The 18,182-nt window shown below is 45.2% G+C and overlaps 1 protein-coding gene across 1 annotated transcript; it reads right to left on the reverse strand.

The window, feature by feature from the left end:
* Positions 1 to 2,138: 2,138 nt before the first annotated feature.
* Positions 2,139 to 13,232, reverse strand: Pthlh (parathyroid hormone-like hormone). The gene is made up of 4 exons (NM_012636.1): positions 13,184 to 13,232; positions 12,864 to 12,989; positions 7,063 to 7,485; positions 2,139 to 2,627 (listed from the first exon to the last, which is right to left on the reverse strand). The coding sequence occupies exons 2-4, from the start codon at positions 12,962 to 12,964 to the stop codon at positions 2,618 to 2,620; spliced, it is 534 nt and encodes a 177-aa protein (NP_036768.1). The 5' UTR covers positions 12,965 to 12,989; positions 13,184 to 13,232; the 3' UTR covers positions 2,139 to 2,617.
* Between the last annotated feature and the right edge of the window lie 4,950 nt (positions 13,233 to 18,182).

The following is an 18,182-nucleotide window of genomic DNA, read 5'->3' on the forward strand; positions in this document are numbered from 1 at the left end:
TGTATATGTGTCCTTTGGAGCTAACTCTTCATTTATAAATATGTTGGGCGTTTAATTAACACAAGAGCTCTGTACGAATAAAGACTAAGTGTTCCACAGGCAGTTTAGCTTCTTTTGCTTGTTTCTGAGTATTCGGGTCAATTCACCCCACTGTAATTGCCATTGCTTGGTGAGCATTATCTAAGGCTGTAGAGATGTAGACCATAATTTGCTGCACTTCTGTAGGTTGACTATTTGTGTTTTTCTGAAGGTAATCTTGTTTCCTTCATATTCATATTTCATTCTACAGTCCTTTTTGCACAACTGCCAGGGAAGCCAGGGTGTGTCTAAAGGTAACGATGGTATCAAGAATGCTTCGGTAAGAATTGGTGACAGAAATCCGCACAGTTCCTTTTTCCTGCTCCTAGCACTGGGCTACTTAGAAAGATAAACTTAAAGATGGCTTGCATTTAAAAGGGCAAGCATGCCTCATTATCTGAGTATTTTCCAAGTGTGCCTTCTGGAAACACAATTTTCTTTTTCCTCTCTCTCCCTCCTCTTCTCTCTCTCTCCTCCCTTCTTTCCCTCCTCGATTTGTTCTGAGACACTAAGACTGGGTCACTCTATGTAGCCCTGGATATCCTAGAACTCATTATGTAGAACAGGCTGGCCTCAAACTCATGATGGAGGCATACTGGTCTTTAACTTCCAAGTGCTGTGATTAGAGGCAAGCATCGCCATGCCTGGCATAGAAACACATCTTTCATGGAAACAACATATAAAGATTGGATAAAATCATTCCAAGGTTTAGACTCTCAGATGGAGTTTTACAAAATAAGTTGGGAGCTGTTTTTGGAGGTGTTCCAAAGAACTTGCACACACAGGGCTAGAGTATTGTACCTTAGCCTCTGAGTATTCCTTAGATATGAAAACCATCTTTGACAAATCCATAAGAAGAAGTGAGTACAATATCTTGTACTTACCCGCCAGTATAGCTTTACAATTCTTACAAATAGTAAGAAGAGTCTCCTGAAGGCTATGAGACCCAAGAGACAACACTGATAAAGTCAGCCCAACCCTAAACTCTCTCTGATTCTTCCCTTTTCTTTCAAAAAAATTCACACGTGTTGTGTATCATTTCACAGTTTCATGTAGATGGTGTTGTGTTGGTTTATGTAATCTGCACATTGGTGGGGAAGAACCCTGGAGGAGGTTACTGCATTTTACTTCCTAAGTGCTTTCAAGTGTCTGATAGACAGCAAATAGGATGCTGATTACTGACAGAACATTCCTGAGCATGGGTGTGCTTGATCTAGGATTTGGATCTTACAGTGAACACATGTAAGGAGCACAATTTTGAGTCAGGAGGAGGTGGTGGTGGTGGTGGCACACACCTTTAACCCCAGCACTTGGCGGGCAGGGGCAGGTGGATCTCTGAGTTTGAGGCCAGCCTGTTCTACACAGTGAGTCTCAGGACATCCAGGGCTACACAGAGAAACCCTATCTTGGAAAATAACAAACCAAAACAGAACAGAACAGAATTTCACCAGAAGGTAGAGAGAGGAAGAGAGTGAGGTTCACAGTGGACATGGGTTCCCTGTGGCACTAACAGTGTGCTGTTGTTGACATTAGAGCTCCTGCAACTGAGACACAGCCTAGTGATCCTCCTCTGACAGCCTGTTGACATGTCCTGTGGCTTCCAAACCTTTCTCCCTTCTTTCTGTAGGAGGAAACCATAACCAGCAGAATTCCCGAGCAGATCTTTTATTATTGTTATGAATGAGAGCAAGCCCTTGCAAACTAAACTTTACATTGGCAAAATTTATTCAGAGTCTTCAAGTCCTGGACCCACTTCTCTGGGTTTTAACTCTGGACAACCCTCTTTGACCCTTTCTCCTGACTTCTCTGCTTATTTTTTGCCCTTTCTTGTCTTTCTTTTCAACTTGAAGTTCAGGCTGTTCAGCCATTCTATTGACTTGAGCTGAAATATTGGACAAAATACATTTTAAGTGGTTTTTAACTAAAAGCTAATGCGGACACATTGGAGTAGATGCCCACACAAACACATCAAGCTTAGGATTTTATTCAAGTAGAATTTAAAAAAAAATTGTACTGTGTTTCTCTGATTAGAAACCTTAAAGAATTAAAACCAACATTGTAAGTCACGGTGTAATTAGATTATATTTTATTAGACATTCTTTACAAATTTAAAATACTGCCATTTTTACATGCGCAGAGGGAGATCAGTCTAGATAATTATATTTCAGAACTCATCAAAATGAACCACAAAATAGAGACACTTTTTCGTGTTAAATTCATCGACATACTTGATATGTATACCTAAAGTGCATTATGTTACAAAAAAACAGAGTCAGCAGCACCAAGATACATTTACAAATAAATACATCAGTTGACAAAATAAATTATGGTAACAGTGACAGTAATAATTGGATTAGCCTTGGCAAAAAAAAAAAAAGAAGGAAAAATATTCACATGACCCATGTGCAGTTTCCTGGGGAGACAGTTTGATCCCAATGCATTTACAGTATGTACAGGCAATAAATATGTCTAATACTTTCCATATGTTTACTATTACAGAATCCTGTAACGTGTCCTTGGAAGATCTTCGGTGAAAGTTTCAATGCGTCCTGTGAAGACAAGGAAGGGGAAAAAAACCCCAGAGATTAATCTCTCTTGCAGACCGGACAACACGCGATTAAAAGACGTAAGCGAAAGAGACAGGCAGGATCTCAGTGGGAAGAGATGGTGGGACCTCAAGGCGTGCCCTACGGAAAGTACCACTTGGGAGTCCACCCGTCTCGGGAACCTCAGCTATGGCTGGAGTCCTTGATCCAACTGAGAGGTCAGTGTGGCACGGACAGAAAAGAGGGCCTGGATAGCCAGCTGTGGTCAGCCAGAGAAAGGAGAAGCATGCTGTCTGCCAGTGGCGTGTCAGGAAAACGTTGTGATGGAGGATCTGGAGGCTGAGACAAGCTGGGACCTCAGTCACCAGTGTTCCTCACTAGGAAGTTTGTTTTTCAGCATATATGACGTGAGTGGGCCAAAGCCTGTTTATTCTGCCTGGACGCTCATTTAGCTGTGGACTGTGATGCTGGTGGGCACAGGTCGCTGGACACACATTGAAGGAGGGGTCGTTAGCCAGAACATGCTGTGTTCATGGGATGTGACCTGTCAACTTTTTTGAGCTGTCTTTACACACTCATTATGAGGCTGATACTGGATTTTAACTTCAGGGACAAAAGCAAGAATTATTTGTCTCTAGTAGTTTGGCTTGAATGGATTTTTTCAAAAGAAAAAAAAAACAACGTTCTTTTAAAAGAAAGTCTCTCACTGGATAGGCTATGCCAATCTCAAACTTGCAATCTTCCTGTCTCAGCAAAAGTCTATTTTAAGTGACCAGACACCTAGGAATAAACTGAGTTACTGTTGCTCTCTCTGTCCGTGTGATTACTCAGTTAGTGCTGGGGTGGGGACTATTGTGACTGTGTGTGCATGGGGCTGGGGCTCTGAGAACTTCCTGCTCCCTCTCTTTGTAAAGTCTATTTCAGTGAAAACACGCTCATTTATAAGGAAATGCTTAGGGAGTAGGAACTGACTGTGTCATTGAATTAACAGGCGGATGTGTGGGTGGAATCTTACGATGCAGACATGTGTGGGTGTGGGAGTCAAAAAGTCTCAACCACTTTGGCGTGTCACATGCAACTTTAAAGAAGAGTTGCTAACATGTAGGGAGTATCATGAAGCTCTCTCTCAGTCGTTTTGATTGGGTTTCAATACTTAAAGAACTCCTAACTGCAGAGAAAGGGAGAGTTTGAGATTAATGTTGGAACTGGAAGGATGTTAGCAGTAAAGCAAAATAATGATGATGATGATGATGATGATGATGATGATTCACTAATTTGTTCATTACACCTACAAAAATGTCTCTTTCTAAGTGGCACTTATTGGATTGAGTTTAAGATAACAAAGTGGAAATAATAGCATTTTGAACAATTATTTTTCTCAAAAAGAAAGGAACAAATTTTCACCCTCTCTAGGCTTTCCTTGGCTCTGTCTTTATTAAAGGTACATACTGGAAAAGCCAAGTAAAATGTTATCAAGTGGCCAGCATGAAGAGAGGTGTGTGTGTGTGTATTTGTGTGGTGCATGTGATAGGTAGGTGGTGTCTGTAAGTGTATGGTGTGTGGTGTGTGTTTGGTGGGTGTATGTGGTGTGTGTGTGTAGCATGTGAATGTATGTGTGTGTGTATCGTATGTGTGGCGTGTGTGTGTGTGGTATATGTAGTGTGTGTGGAATGTACATGTGTGTATAACAACTTATATGTGACATGTGTGTGTATGTGTGTTTGTGGTGTGTGTGTGGTATGTGTGGTGTACGGGGTGTGTGTGTATGGTGTGAATGTATGTGTGTGTATAACATATGTGGTGTGTATGTGTGTGTCTATGTATGTGTGCATGTGTGTGATAATGCTAATGTTTAGAGTCTGAGTTTTTTGGTCACTGAAAAGCTTTCATATTTTTCTAACAGTATTTTCCAAGCCAAAACATGATTTTCAGAAATGAGTACCTAACTGCATCTGGGCATCTTATGTCAAACATCAAAAATTTTAATGCAATCATAATGCTAATATATATAAAATACAATATATATAAAGTTCCTTTGAATGTTTTATAGGAGAGGAAACAGGTAAATTTCCCTGGTAGTTTCCCATATGAAACTATATAATAATGTCTACTAGAGCTCACACCTGCCACTTCGTCAGACCTCTGAAATCATCATAGAGCCTCGACTTAGAGAACCAGTGTTCTTAAAGGGCCGGTCACTTACAAACCTTTAAGATCTTTAATCTAAAGGTTTCACTTGGACTTCTCAGTCTATGTCTGTGCACATTTTGAGCAGCACACTCCTGGGTCTTACCCTTCGTGACTACTTTCAACCTGTGCCTGCTCTGCTTAGGACACTGCCTTTTTTTTTTTTTTTTTTTTTTTTTTTTTTTTTTTTTGCTATATGCATTTTAATGGAGGTTTAGCACCAGGCATAAGAATTGATGAACATTGATTGTCAATATTTTTCAGACACCTGAAGATGAGCACAGACTTTAAAGGGAAGAAGAAGCACTCATGAAAGTTACTGATGCTTCTGTTTTTATAGTTCTATATAGACACATGTATACTGTGAGGTAATTGATGAAGGCAGAACTCAGCAGAAGCTTTTGAGTGAGCTACAGATATATACATTGTATTTACATCTGCAAGTACCCTGGGTAAGTCAGTGAGTCAGCTCAGGTTAACTAGTTGCAGAGTAGAGCACTGCTGTGCCTGGGAGTTCTCAAATGTGGTTGCACACTGAGTAATTAATCTGCAATGGATACAATGTAACTTCTGTTTTATTTATTGTTTGTTAATGGATTTGGGTGGGAGAGGGGGGATGGAGTATTGTTTCGGATTCCCCCTTGGAGCTCTGTAATCCTGTCTGTATCAAGTGAAAGAGCTGGAACAGCCACGGGGGACTTTAAATAACGTGATCACGGATTGCATGCGATGTGCGATGTGCGATGTGCGATGTGCGATGTGCGATGTGCGATGTGCGATGTGCTCTTGTGTGGCTTTCCTCCTTCTTTCAGACCTCACAGAAGTTCCACACTGAGAAGTAAAAACGAAAAGCAAAGCAGCAGGTCCTATCAGTGGCTGTGCATGGAGAAGTCTGAGCCAATGCAGCACTTGTCTGAGCACTAGGAAAGGGGGAATGAACCTAGCTGGGGTGGGGGTGCACAGCCCAATTCCACGAACTAACTGAGGTTCTCCAGTTGTGAGGTGTTTTGGTTTTCTGTGTGGTAAAATGAAATTAATATCTGTCCCCATTTGCCTCATAGAAACTTGGCCACTTGCCATACAAAATACATAGCAAACCCGTACATTTATATGAAGTAAAGAGAACCAAATCTGTAGATGCCACAACAAGGGCTGGAAATCATGTAATTGCATGCAATTTTCTCTTAGCTCCACGAGCTTGGTACTTTGTCATAGAAGACAAAAGCCAGTCTGGCTCTTCATTTGCTCAAGGTGGTGGATGTTAATGTTAGACCCGAGACCTGAACCTGAGTTACTGAGCTGTTACCTGTGAGTGCTCTGAGCCCCCTGCTCATGTGAGAGAGGGGTAAGCCAGCTGCAAGATGTCCTTACAGTGTTAGCAGGGGAAAATCATGCCAGCTTGTGCAAAAACTGAATCTAAACTAAGACTGAAAAATATCAGAACCAGTTCTTTTTTTTTTTTTTTGAGTTGGTAGAGACCAGCTCAGTTAAAAATCAAATAAACACAAAGCCCGTGTTTCAAAAAAGTAACTTAATTTCTTCGCATTAAAATAAGATGGAAATGTAATGAAATGCAGTTAATTGAACAATGTGTGAATGGCTCAGTTCTTATGTGAGACACTACCTCGCCATGCTGATGGGGATTACCAATGACTTCCTCTTTGAAAACAAGGAATGAAAAGCAAGAAATAAAAAACTATCAGGAAAGTTTTCCAAGACGCTGACCTGAGGAACAAGTCTAATTTCCCAGAAAACCATGATGAGGCTCATCAGGTTCAGAAGCTCAAGTAAGGATTAAAATTACTATGACTGTGTTGGCAGGGAATGCTTATAATTCCAGCTTTTGGGAGGCTAGGGCAGGAGGGTTGCTTTGAGCTCAGTCAGCCTTGGCTTGAGGAAGACCCTATGTGTGGGGAGGAGTGAGGAAGACAGGAATCAGAGAGGGGAGGAGAAGAGGGGAGGGGATGGAAAGGAAAGGGAGAAGGAAGGGAGGGAGGATGGTAGGGAGGGAGGGATGGAGGGAGGGAGGGAGTGAGGGAGGGAAGGAGGGAGGGAGGGAGGAAGGATGGTTGATTGGGCTGGTGGGAGGGAAGTAGGGAAATTAAATTGTCTAGCAGGCTAACCAGGAATGGGACTGAGATTGTGGCCTAACTCATGTAGTCTCAGATCAAGATACAGAGGATTCTGCATCTCTGGGACCCAGGCCGGTGGAGGGAGGGGAGCCCTACTGAGCACAGCGGACAGACAATACCTTGAGCTGGGCTCCAGGGAGGTCGAGGTCGGGGAGGTGTGGGGCTGGGGGTCCTCAAGCAGGCCACTCCCAGTTGTGCCTGGCCAGGCAGACCGAGTCCTTCGCTTTTTTTTCTCCTGTTCTCTGCGTTTCCCCGGCTTGCCTTTCTTCTTCTTCCCGGGCGTCTTGAGTGGCTGCTCTTTGTACGTCTCCACCTTGTTGGTTTCCTGAGTTAGGTATCTGCCCTCGTCGTCTGACCCAAACCGCACAGGGTGGTTTTTGGTGTTGGGAGCAGGTTTGGAGTTAGGGGACACCTCCGAGGTAGCTCTGATTTCAGCTGTGTGGATCTCCGCAATCAGATGGTGGAGGAAGAAACGGCGGCGCAAGTCTTGGATGGACTTGCCCTTGTCATGCAGTAGCTGGTGCTCAGACACCGCGCGTTTTCTGTCAGGGGAGAAGACAGTTGTCAGCTGAGGACCTGCCCGTGGGTTACTTGAAGGAATGAGATGGTGAACAGTTGACCTCTAGAGTAGGGAGGGGAGATAGGAAGGGGGGACCTGGGAACCAGTCCCCAAGCCTCGCCGTGGTGGGAAAAGGAAAATTTTGGGGGATTCATTTGTATAAAGTAAAGGGGTCATCAAATTCAGCCCCCACGATTGCTGACACATGATTCAGTTATGCTCAGAAACGAGGCTCAGTCACAAAAAAAAAAAAAAAAAAAAACCCTTGCTCAGTTCAGTCTTCAGCACTGGAAATATATACTAAAGAATAAAATAAAGTAAGTTACCCTGAGGTATTGCTGCAGGAAATCTAACTAGGAGATGTACCCTAAACCATGAGGATTCTGTCACAGTTTCCAGAGTTCTGTTGGAGAAGCAAACTCAGGCGTCTAGTTCCCAGCTTTTCTGGGACAGATGGAGGCCTAGGAAATGCAGATGAATTTTCTCTAAGTGGGCGCCCTCCAAGCTTACACACACACACACATGCACACACACACACACACACACACACACACACACACACACACACACACACACACTCTGAGACCATGATAACACAAACAGCTGAAGTACCAAGTGTGAGAGTAAGACAAGAAGACTGAGGGAGGGCTAAAGGGAAGAGAAGGCAGGTAAGAGAAACGTTGCCTTGCGCTAACGCAAGAATGTAACATTTGTGAACACCGCTCAGCAGGAACCTGTATGTAAAGGTGAAGGGAGAAGGGGCCAAATAGGTAAGTTTCCCCCTGAAGTAGTAGCAGCAAGTGGTCTATTTCTGAGCTCTGCCTCAGTGAGATCCACCTATTCCTCTTAATGTTTTCTTTTTAATTAAAAGGTGAGAGGGACATAGGAAGTTGGTGAACACTCATAGCTTCAGTGCTTAGAAAGCTGAGGCAGGTGGATTGCCTTGAGTTTGAGGGCATCTACGGTTTACACTAGTCACTATCCGTTACACCAGTCACCAGGCTTGCTCCAACTCACACTTTCTTTTCTTCTTTGTCCCCCTCCTCCCCTAAACTCCCGTTCTTTCTTTTCTTCGCTTTAGATCCCCAAGTGCTGGGATCATAGGTGTGCACCATTATCTAAACCTTTTAATTAAGTTTAGACCAAATCCAGTTTTCACCAGTAGACCTAGCTCTCTGAAATGGTTTTTCTTCAGAAGTATCTGAGTGCATTTCCCAGGCCCACTTCCTGAGTGCTCTTACTTCATTCTCACAAGAGTGTCTGGGGCCTTTTTGCCTTTTTAGTAGAACTTTGTCGGCTCTTCAGAGAAACAAGAGAATAATGAACAGCTTCTTCAGGCTCATTTTAAAGATGGGGAAAAATGAGGGGTGGAGATGAGATGACCATTCCTAGTCCAGATGAGGAAAGTCCACAAAACAGGACTCCGATTCTCAAAAGTCCCCAACGTGTTCTCAAGTCCAAGAAAGGCAGAAGTGAGTGTCACAGCAAGGGGACAAGAAACAGCACAGCATAAGAAGCACATGACAGTGGATTGACCCTATGGAGACTGATCCTAATTCTTGAAGACCAACTCCACCCAAGGTAGCTTTCAGCAGCAGTATGAGGAGGTAGGATTCTCAGAGCTTGGTGTACTGTGGGGGGTGGGGTGGGGCCGGAGTGCCAGCTTCCTTGTAGTAGTTTGGTGTGGGGACTGACTTTAAGCCATATAGCTGGTTTTTAAAAAAAGGTATGACTTCATGAAAAGGAATTTAACAGGGGCCTGGTTTAAATGAGGCATGAAGAAGGTGCTCTTCCTTTCCGAAGGTGCCACATTCGAATAGATTAAAATTCTCTTACTCTGGTAACAGCAATCTGGAAACTTTTAATAGTCTACAAATTTGAGGTTTGGGTACAATGTATTTATATCCTCTAATAACATTTTAAAGGACACAATTACTTTGAAAGGTGGCTTTCAAAGCACTGCAGTTTAGTATATTTTACCGAAATATCCCACTAGAAAGAATCTTTTGCTGATAATTAATCATTCTAGGGACTTTTATTTATTTTCCAATTCCTGGCTGATGTGCTTCTTGTCTTCAAGTTAATTCTCAATTCTATCTCAGTTTGGAGCCAAACCGTTATGGTTGGTCTATTTGAATCAAGTCTCCATTGCCCTTGCCTCTGTCACTGGCATGTGTGTCTGTCATGTTGGCCAGCCTGTCACTATGAGTCATGGCACCTTCACAACTGAGAAACTGTACTTTCTTAGAACGGTTCTCATGGAAAGTGCAACAATAGTTTATCCTTGTGTTTTATAAAATGCAAGTAGCATGGTGTTTGGTACCTCTCAGGTGGGGTACACAGCCCCTATCTTACGTACTGTTAAGACAAATTACTTAGTATCTTTAGGACCAACTGCCTTTAAAATACTGTGGAGAACACATATCTGTTTGGGAAATTGCACTGAAGGAGTGGAAGAACACAATGATATCTTTACCATCAATGGGAAATTAGCCCCATGAAATTGTCCAAAGGATTATAAGAAATGACAGAGATGTGTGACGTGAACAGTCAGGATAGCTCTCAGTTGTGAGAAATGAATTAAAGGATTTTCAACGAAGATAATGCTGAAACATTTTTAGCTGCAAATATGGCAGCAATCACGATCTGTAAACATTTCATAGCACAGCGGTTGACATGGATCTTATTACAAACCAAAGTGCCAGCATGGAAAAATAAGTGGATTTATACTTTATCCTTGTCTTTGGTTACTGTAAAAAAAATTAAAAGAAAAAAATGGGCAAAAGTTTATCAGAGGTAACTTGGACTTCAGTCAAAACATAGCTGTTCTGCTAGAAAGAAAAACGTTCCCGAGGGAGTTTTCAAGGAGGGAAATGAGGTATCTTAGGAGCTGTCAAGGAAAGGGAACAGCAGACATGGAAAGTTCTCTGCCCAAGTTTGTGTGTGCTGATGTGAGGCTCAGGGGAAGCGCTGGGAGTTTGAGAAAAGCTCTGTGGTCCACAGAGGAGACAGGGTTAGGGTGTTAGAGTTAGCATGACTCACAGAGCTCCCTTCCAATCCCCATGACTCAGTAGAAAGTTATTCCTTCATTATGTGGAATAGACCCAATCTGGCCTAAGCAAGACAGCCAACGATGCCTCGGGCTTCTCCATCACTCGGGGTTCCCTTGCTATGGCAAACATGGAGAATCTCTAGCCACTGTATACATCTACACAGCAGCGTCCATCCACCCCAACTTTCTAGTAGGCAATTTGATTGTGAGCCAGCCATTACAATTCACCTTCCGATGGCTTAGGAAGCACACTTACAATAGTCTTCTGTCTCTAAAAAAATACAAATCTCTAACTTAAAAAAAAAAAACTCAATACATTTTAAGCAGTGTCCCTAAAGTTGAACATTAGGGTTTGATGGTAAGTTAGAATTTCAAGGAGCTAGCCTGATTTTGGGACGTAGTCCGTAAATGTTTTTTTTTTTTTCCAGCACGTGCACAAAAATAATGTGTTAAAGGAAAACAACCCTCCATTTGGCTATGATGATTTTGACTCCCTCAAAAACCTCAGCTATGACGTGATGAGCTATTAACATTAGGGATAGGGGTATCTATCTTGTAGTTTTATAATCATAGCCAAGTGTGAGCATTTAACTACCCTATTATATTTCACCTACAAACAGAGCTAGTGCAGAGTTCCTAGCTGCCAAGTGGTTTCCAAGGGGGCAGTTCTGGAAGATGCAACAAAGAAAGAGTTAAAAACAGATGTAAGGATAGCTTAGTGCTATTTTTATGCCGTCATTGTAGACTCAAGCATGGCTCATTTACTCTTTCTCAAAAGAGAAAATAGGTATTAGGCAACTTTAAAGAAAAAGTTGGCTCTGTTCCAAGACAGAAATTCTTATCCAAATAAATACAGTATGTAAGTGTGCTTTTTTTTTCTAAAAAAAAAATCCAGCTCATCTGAATTTATATTTGGATGCTAGGTAATTGAATTTCACACAAGTCTCAAAAATGAGCAAAAAGTCTGAAGACAATTTTGAGAAGTAAGGCAGCAGTACACTCGCTCTCGGGACAATGCCGCCTTATCTCCAGTACAATGCTCTACACAACTTGCCTTAGGAGATTCATAATAGTTTCATTTTGGTGCCAAGATCCAGACATGTCTAAAGTAATTTCATTTAAAGATTTTTTCTGCCAAACTAATAAGAATAGACCAGAAGCAGGCGCTGAACAGTTGCCTTTTTGTATACCCTCGGGAGTTTACAAGAAGCGCCAGGAACCTGACTGTAAATATTAGGTAGAGATTGCTGCTTCTATTGTGAGGTGAGCAAGTCCTCCTAATGCCTTCTCCAGAGCCAAACGGCTCAGTTCTTAAACTTTATGATTTTCCCATTCCGAACAGAGTCTGTGTTAAGAGAATGCAGCCCTAGATGGTATTACATCCACATCGATGAACTGTGCCCAGTAGCCTATCAAGACAGTCAGATTCAAGCATGCCTACTGCTGAGGTATTTTGCTGGCGTACTTGGATGTATGCTTATCTCAAAGTCAAAATCACTCTTCTTAAAGAAAACAAAAACCAGAGACCGAAATGCCAGCTGAGAATGCCTAACTACAAGCTTTCAGTCCACAATGCAAATATTTCGACTCCGGATTAAAGAACCGTTAGCAATAATTCCAGGAAAAAGAAAGTTTCCACACCTAAAGTCCATTTTGGAGGCAAGCACACCGCCTTCCTGAATGGTATCGATACTAAAGTTGGACATTTGCCACTAAAAAGATGTTACTACTAAATTATATAATATGCTTTGTTATGTAACACGGTCCTGTTTTATATGCTTAAAATTATGTCATTCATAATGAAACTAGGCACAAAGTTTTTGCTTCTCACACGCAAACTGCCACCCACTTCATTTAGACATATTCACGCGCGCGCGCGCGCGTACACACACACACACACACACACACACACACACACACACACACACACACACACACACAAGCGCAGACAGCTCCTGAATCTCTCAGTTTTCCTGATGAGTTTCAGAACCTCCTGGTGGATAAAGTAACTTTGGTGGTTCCCTACAGGCAGATATCTTGCCGGCAGAGATTCTGAAAAAGAGTCCCTCTTACAGAAAGGCACACCAAACTTGTTTCTTGATTGTCCCTTTTAGGGTCTCACCAGCTCTCTAGCCGGCTCTCCTGGGCTCAGCCCGTTGCTAGCAGGTACCCCGTGACTGTGTCTAACTCAGGTTGAGAGCATCAGGGAAGGCTCTGAGTTCTTGGCTTCCGCATTGCCCGCCTCAGTTCGGCCACCTCTGGTGCTGGTCTCCTCCATCCCTCACCCGGGAGGAAGATCCGGTACTTACAGCCTGCGACCAAGCCCCTCCACCGAGCGCCCGCGGGAGGGCACGGAGTAGCTGAGCAGGAACACCAGGACGCTCCACTGCTGAACCAGCCTCCGCAGCATCGTGCCGCTCGCTGGCTCTGGGGACCTGCAAGAGTGGAACCCGAGGGTCAGTCCTGGCTCTCCATCTATCTCTTCCTCTCACTGCCCCTCTCCCTCTTTTGGAACCCCGTGGCTTCCCAACAAGCCACTCCAATGTCGAGGGCATCTCACAAGTTATAAGGAAAAAAGAAAACAAGAAAAAGAAAGCAAAAAAGTGTTTCCGAGCCCCTGAGCACTTACTTTTGTAGGAATCAGCGCCTCCAACTGTGCCTCTCTCAAACCGCACAGGCAAAAAAAAAAAAAAAAAAAAAAAAAAAAAAAAAAAAGGGACCCGAGAAGGGAAAAAGCAATCAGAGAGTTTCCTCTGAAAGAGCGAAGACCGAACGTTTTACATAGGCGTCGGGGATGCGTGACGCGTTGCTGTGGCTCCCATAGCAATGTCTAATTAGTCTTGGCGGCAGCGCTCTGGGTCGCGGGGCAGGGCGAACCCCTCTTCAAACGCGAGTGTCCCGCAGGAGTCAGCTGTCCTGCGCACCGGGCCTCTGGGTGCACAGCCACTTGCGGCAGAGAGCGTATATATACATAGCTGTCGGTCTACCTCCTCCGGTGGGCTGGTTGCTTCCGGAAAGTTGATTCCACAACGCCCTTGAACAAGTTGCAGGCGCGCGTGTCGTGGATGCGAGGGCCAGGTGGCCGCGAGGGCGGGTTCCGGCGGCGGGGCGGAGCGGCCCAGCTGGGGCGGCGCAGGTTGGAGAGGAGCTGTGAGCCCAGCCTTGGAAGGTTCACACGCTCTGTGGCCAACCTGCTGAGAAGTGAGCGAGTCGCAAAGAGGTGGCGCCCGAGGAACGCGCGCCGGCGGAGCAGACTGGGGTGAGCGGGCCGGCGGGGGCGGGGAGCACAGGGGAGCTGGGAGCCACGGAGCCCCACCCCAGTCCCGGCCCGCGTGGGCCGATCTGACGCTCTCCTCCTCCTGAACCAGCCTGCTGCCGCCTGAGTCCAGGAGCCCAGGTCCAGGAGCCCTGGTCCCCACCGGCGGCAAGGAGGAACTCCGGGTGGCCTGCGAATCCCAAGAGTCCCAAGCTCGTTTGCAAGCTCGCACTGTTGCAAGCCAGCCTTCCTGCCTGGCATGGCCTTCCCCTGGGGAGGGGACTAACCCTAGCACCCAGGAGAGCAAAGGCGATTTTTGGTCTTAACTGTTTGAGAACAGCTGGGGACATCACATCTGGAGCAGATCCTAGAAAGGGTGTGTGAACAAGGATGAAGACCCACTTTGTGATCTCAGAGAACCTGGAGCACACAGAATCCTTCTTAGCCACTCTTCCTCTGATAACCTACTCTATGTCCTGCTATAGATTCACTGAGTAACCTTATTCCAGTCGTTTCAGCTTCTCAGCGCTGCTGGGTGGGTGGGTGGGGAGAGGGGGAGAATGTTGTGGGCTACTGGTTCTTACCAGTGTGTGTGTGTGTGTGTGTGTGTGTGTGTGTGTGTGTGTGTGTGTGTAAACTGGTTCCCCGAGGTCCTAGATCCTGCTGAAACGAACCCAGGAACCACTCAAAGAAATTTGTCTTCTGGACAATCCTGCTGGAAATTTTCATCTGTTTGTCACTCAGAGACCTTTGTCAGGCCCGGGCTGCCTTCCCTGATGCTCTACAGACTTCTGGGGTGGGTACAGCTAGGACTTCTCACCCCTCTCCACCCTGAAGCCTTGCTGCTGGCTAGCAGTTAAGGCGGGGTCCCCTCTCATCAGAAGCTCTTGTCTCATTCCTTGATTCTTTTAAACTTCATACTTGTGAAAAAAAAAAAAAACTTGGCTTCTTCCCACCTTAAAAAGAAACCCGGGAATTCCCATAACGTCCTTTAAGAAGTTAAGGATTTGTAACTGTTAGACTTGCTTGGATGGCATGAAAAGACAACGTTTGAGCCTGTGACACTCTGTGATAACCCTTCCCCAAAGATGCTGGAGCCCTAATTGATCTGAAGTGGGGAGCCCCACGAGAGGAAAAGAAGGGACTCACAAAGGAACCATCCTGCTGTTTCCTGCGAGATTGTTTAACATTAAAATGATATTTGCTTCACTACCAAGAAAAAAAAAAACAAAACAAAACTCAAAGGTACTTTTTGCCAAGTCTCAAATTCCTCTGACTTAAAAAGAAAATACTCCCCCAATAAAAGGTTGGAACAAAAAATAGACCCACTATGCATTAATGACAGGAATCTATACAGTACTTTGATTTATGTTGTTTTTTTTTCTAATTAGATAAAACTGACCCCCTTCTCCCTCCTTCCTTTCTCTACCCAATCACCCACCATCTTTTCTGAGGTTGATGGGAAAACATCATCCATTTTAAAAGAATTTCCTCTCCTCAAATCGCAGAGAAACTATAGAGAAAATATAGACAATGAGGAATGAGCTTTATTGCCCCAGGATGAAACACTTCCTCATGCTGTGCTGCTTTCCCTTTTCCTTGAGTTACAAGCTCCTCCACATTCTGGCCAAAGAAGGGACATCCTGCCAGTCTCATTCAGAAATATTTGTTTTGTAAAATCAAGCCTTTAATGAATGAAAAGCTTTGTGTAAGTGGTCTTTTCCGTTATTAGGAAGCAGGCTCCATGTGGACCACTCTTCCTTTCTTGATATAGAAATTACTTTTAGTGTTTATCTACCCGGCACCTGATTCTTTGCCTTGGCTGCGGAGGGTGTTTTATGACATCATAATCTAAGTTCTGATCCTTCAGAGGTCACACGTTGGCAAGGAAACAGAGTGGGAACCCAACCCCCAGGCTTATGAGTGGGTCACGTGCTTGATCAGGTGACAGGTTTGCTTAGGCTTCCTTTGCAAGGCTTGTGCACCTTGGCAAACGGGAGGTTCTGAAGGTCTCCCTGCACCAGCCCACACTCATGGGAACGCTGAACTCAAGAGCAGTGTCTAGGCTCCTGCTCTGTAAGTGACAGTTTTCTAAATCCAGCTTTCAAGGAGCCCCCTCACCCCCTACACCCTTAGTTCATGGTGCTCACCAGTTTCTAGGTATTACCTGGGTGTTTACTCTTTGGAGAGAAGCTAATGGAAACCTTGAAGTTGTCCTTGTATTCCGTACTCCCTCTGTCTTCCTTCTGGGTCAAGCAATAAGCAAAGAAGCAAACATTTGATCTGTGTGCTTGAGTCATGCTTAACTTTAGGTACCAATTCTCACGTCTGTCTGCCAGTAGCTCCAAGTCAGGTCTCCACAATCCCATAAAACCAGACAAATGTATACATCCTTTCTCTCCTCTAGCCGCTTGGCTGTTGATAAAAAGTTACCCCTTCGAGTAGCATCCACGCTTGGGTCTGTGGGAATCACAGCTTCGATGACTCGTCCACTTGGACACGGGGAGAAGGCTGGGGCCCTCAAGGCTGCCAAAAGGAAAGGAGATATGAGGCTTGGATATCCATAGAGGAGGAAGTCGCCTGCTTCCTGAAGTGATCTGCTTGTAGGGAGGTGAGGATAAAACTCTGCTAGTACCTGGAACTCCACTTCCAGGGAGAGGCTGAAGAGTGTGTGTGCCAGGCGGCTGACATCCTCCTGTGGTCAGAAAAGCGAATCCCACACTTTTCCTCATCCATTAAAACCTGGGACATGCTCTGCTTTCTCCAAACGTGACCTAGAAGCCCATCTAGGAGACGCTTTTTCACCCCAAGATGGTGCAAGATGCAAAGGTCTTAGGGAAATGGGTTCTCAGGGTCCCACACTTGTGTACCCTCACACCTATGGCTAGCAGGAAATGTCTGAGGGGAGGGAGGGAAGGAGGAAGAGAGGGAGGGAGGTAGAGAACATCATTTGGGCTGCTGCTCCCTAGAAGCCTTTTTCTGAGTCAAGTTCTTGGCTCCCTGGAGCAGACAGCTCTGGACTTGCATGTGACCACACATAGGATTCAAAGACACCCCCTGCTCAAAGGACAGTCACACGATCACATCTCTTACCATGCTGCAGAAAGTTCTAGCGGTGGTGGTCCAGTTCCACGTGAACCTGGTGTGCCGCCTAGAAGACCTCAGCCCCAGGTGAGGCTGGGACCCTGGACTATTTGCTTCTTTATTCCCCAGTCTGCCCCAGTCCCCTGGTAAAACCAGTCACCTTGCAGTCCCTCCTTGGGGGCAGCTCCTGTACTAGATACCTGCCTTCTCAGGCAGGAAGACTTCTGGACACGGGAAGGTAGGTGAGGCTTTGCATCTGTTTTGTTTTGAGCAGCTCGGAGTAGGACTCTGGAACTTGCCTGCTTTTCCATGATGGAGCACAGCCTCCCTTTTGAGTTGTTTTGGCTTTATGGGCCAGATACAGCAAGAAGAGGCCAAGTGTACTTGGGAAAGCATCTACGGTAGGGAGTGTCACTACAGCAATAGAGTGGCTGGGTGCTTACAACCCAATTTCCAGGGAGGGGGCAAGTTTGGCTTTCATGAGTCTTAAGCTAAAAGGAAGCTCTAGGGGCCTGGGTCCTCTTGTCTTCATTTACCCAAGGTTCTTGGGCTTTCTTGGCCATGTCTCCTAAGCTTCTAGACTCCCCATGGACAAAGATTTGCCCAGAGCAGAATTGAGACATTCTTCCTCCACTGCATCTTTCGAAGGATAGGAGAATGTTGGGTGCCTGGTGATGGCGCAGCTCTTACAAAGTCACTAGCCTAGTGCATGGGTGACCCTCTGTTCCTCCCAGAGAAGACTCAGGGAACAATGTGACCCAGGGGCAGGGGCTTAGGATATTCTCCAAGCCTCCTCAGATGAGCAAGTTAGAAGTGTAATAAACCCCAGGGAAACAGTGAGAATGAATTCTTGATAGACTGGGGCTGAGAAAAGTGTGGGCGGATTGCTCCCCTTCTCCCAGCCCAAGGAGTACTCCTTCCTGATAGCCTCCCCAGCTCCTTAAAGCTCACCACCTCCAGAGGTCCAAGGCCACCTGCTTTATGTCGTTTAACACACACTGTGCAGCCAAGGCAGAGTGAGGGGCCGCGCAGGAGGAGTGGTTGGAGGTTCCCTCAGAGGTCTCCATATGATGCTTAAAACCCTGTGGCTCTAGAAAAGATCACATTTCCGGCAAGGATTTGGTTAGTTAGTCCCGCAGCCTGCCCCACACGTATGCTACTTGCCAGTCGCTGATCGGAAAAGGGTGCAGAATGAGGAACACTCTTTTCGGGCGTGGAATCCACCCTTGCGGGTGGCTCCTTTGGAGTTTGCGAGCCGCGCAAAGCTGGCTGGGGCAGCAGTGAGCTG

The sequence above is a fragment of the Rattus norvegicus genome, chromosome 4 (assembly GCF_021556685.1).
Source record: "Rattus norvegicus strain SHRSP/BbbUtx chromosome 4, alternate assembly SHRSP_T2T, whole genome shotgun sequence".
NCBI lineage: Eukaryota > Metazoa > Chordata > Mammalia > Rodentia > Muridae > Rattus > Rattus norvegicus.

Coding starts and splice junctions, on each gene's coding strand:
- Pthlh (NM_012636.1), bottom strand. CDS start 12,964: ATGCTGCGGAGGCTGGTTCAGCAGTGGAGCGTCCTGGTGTTCCTGCTC. Junction 7,486..12,863: donor GAGGGGCTTGGTCGCAGGCT/GTAAGTACCGGA, acceptor CTCCCCTGACAG/AAAACGCGCGGTGTCTGAGC.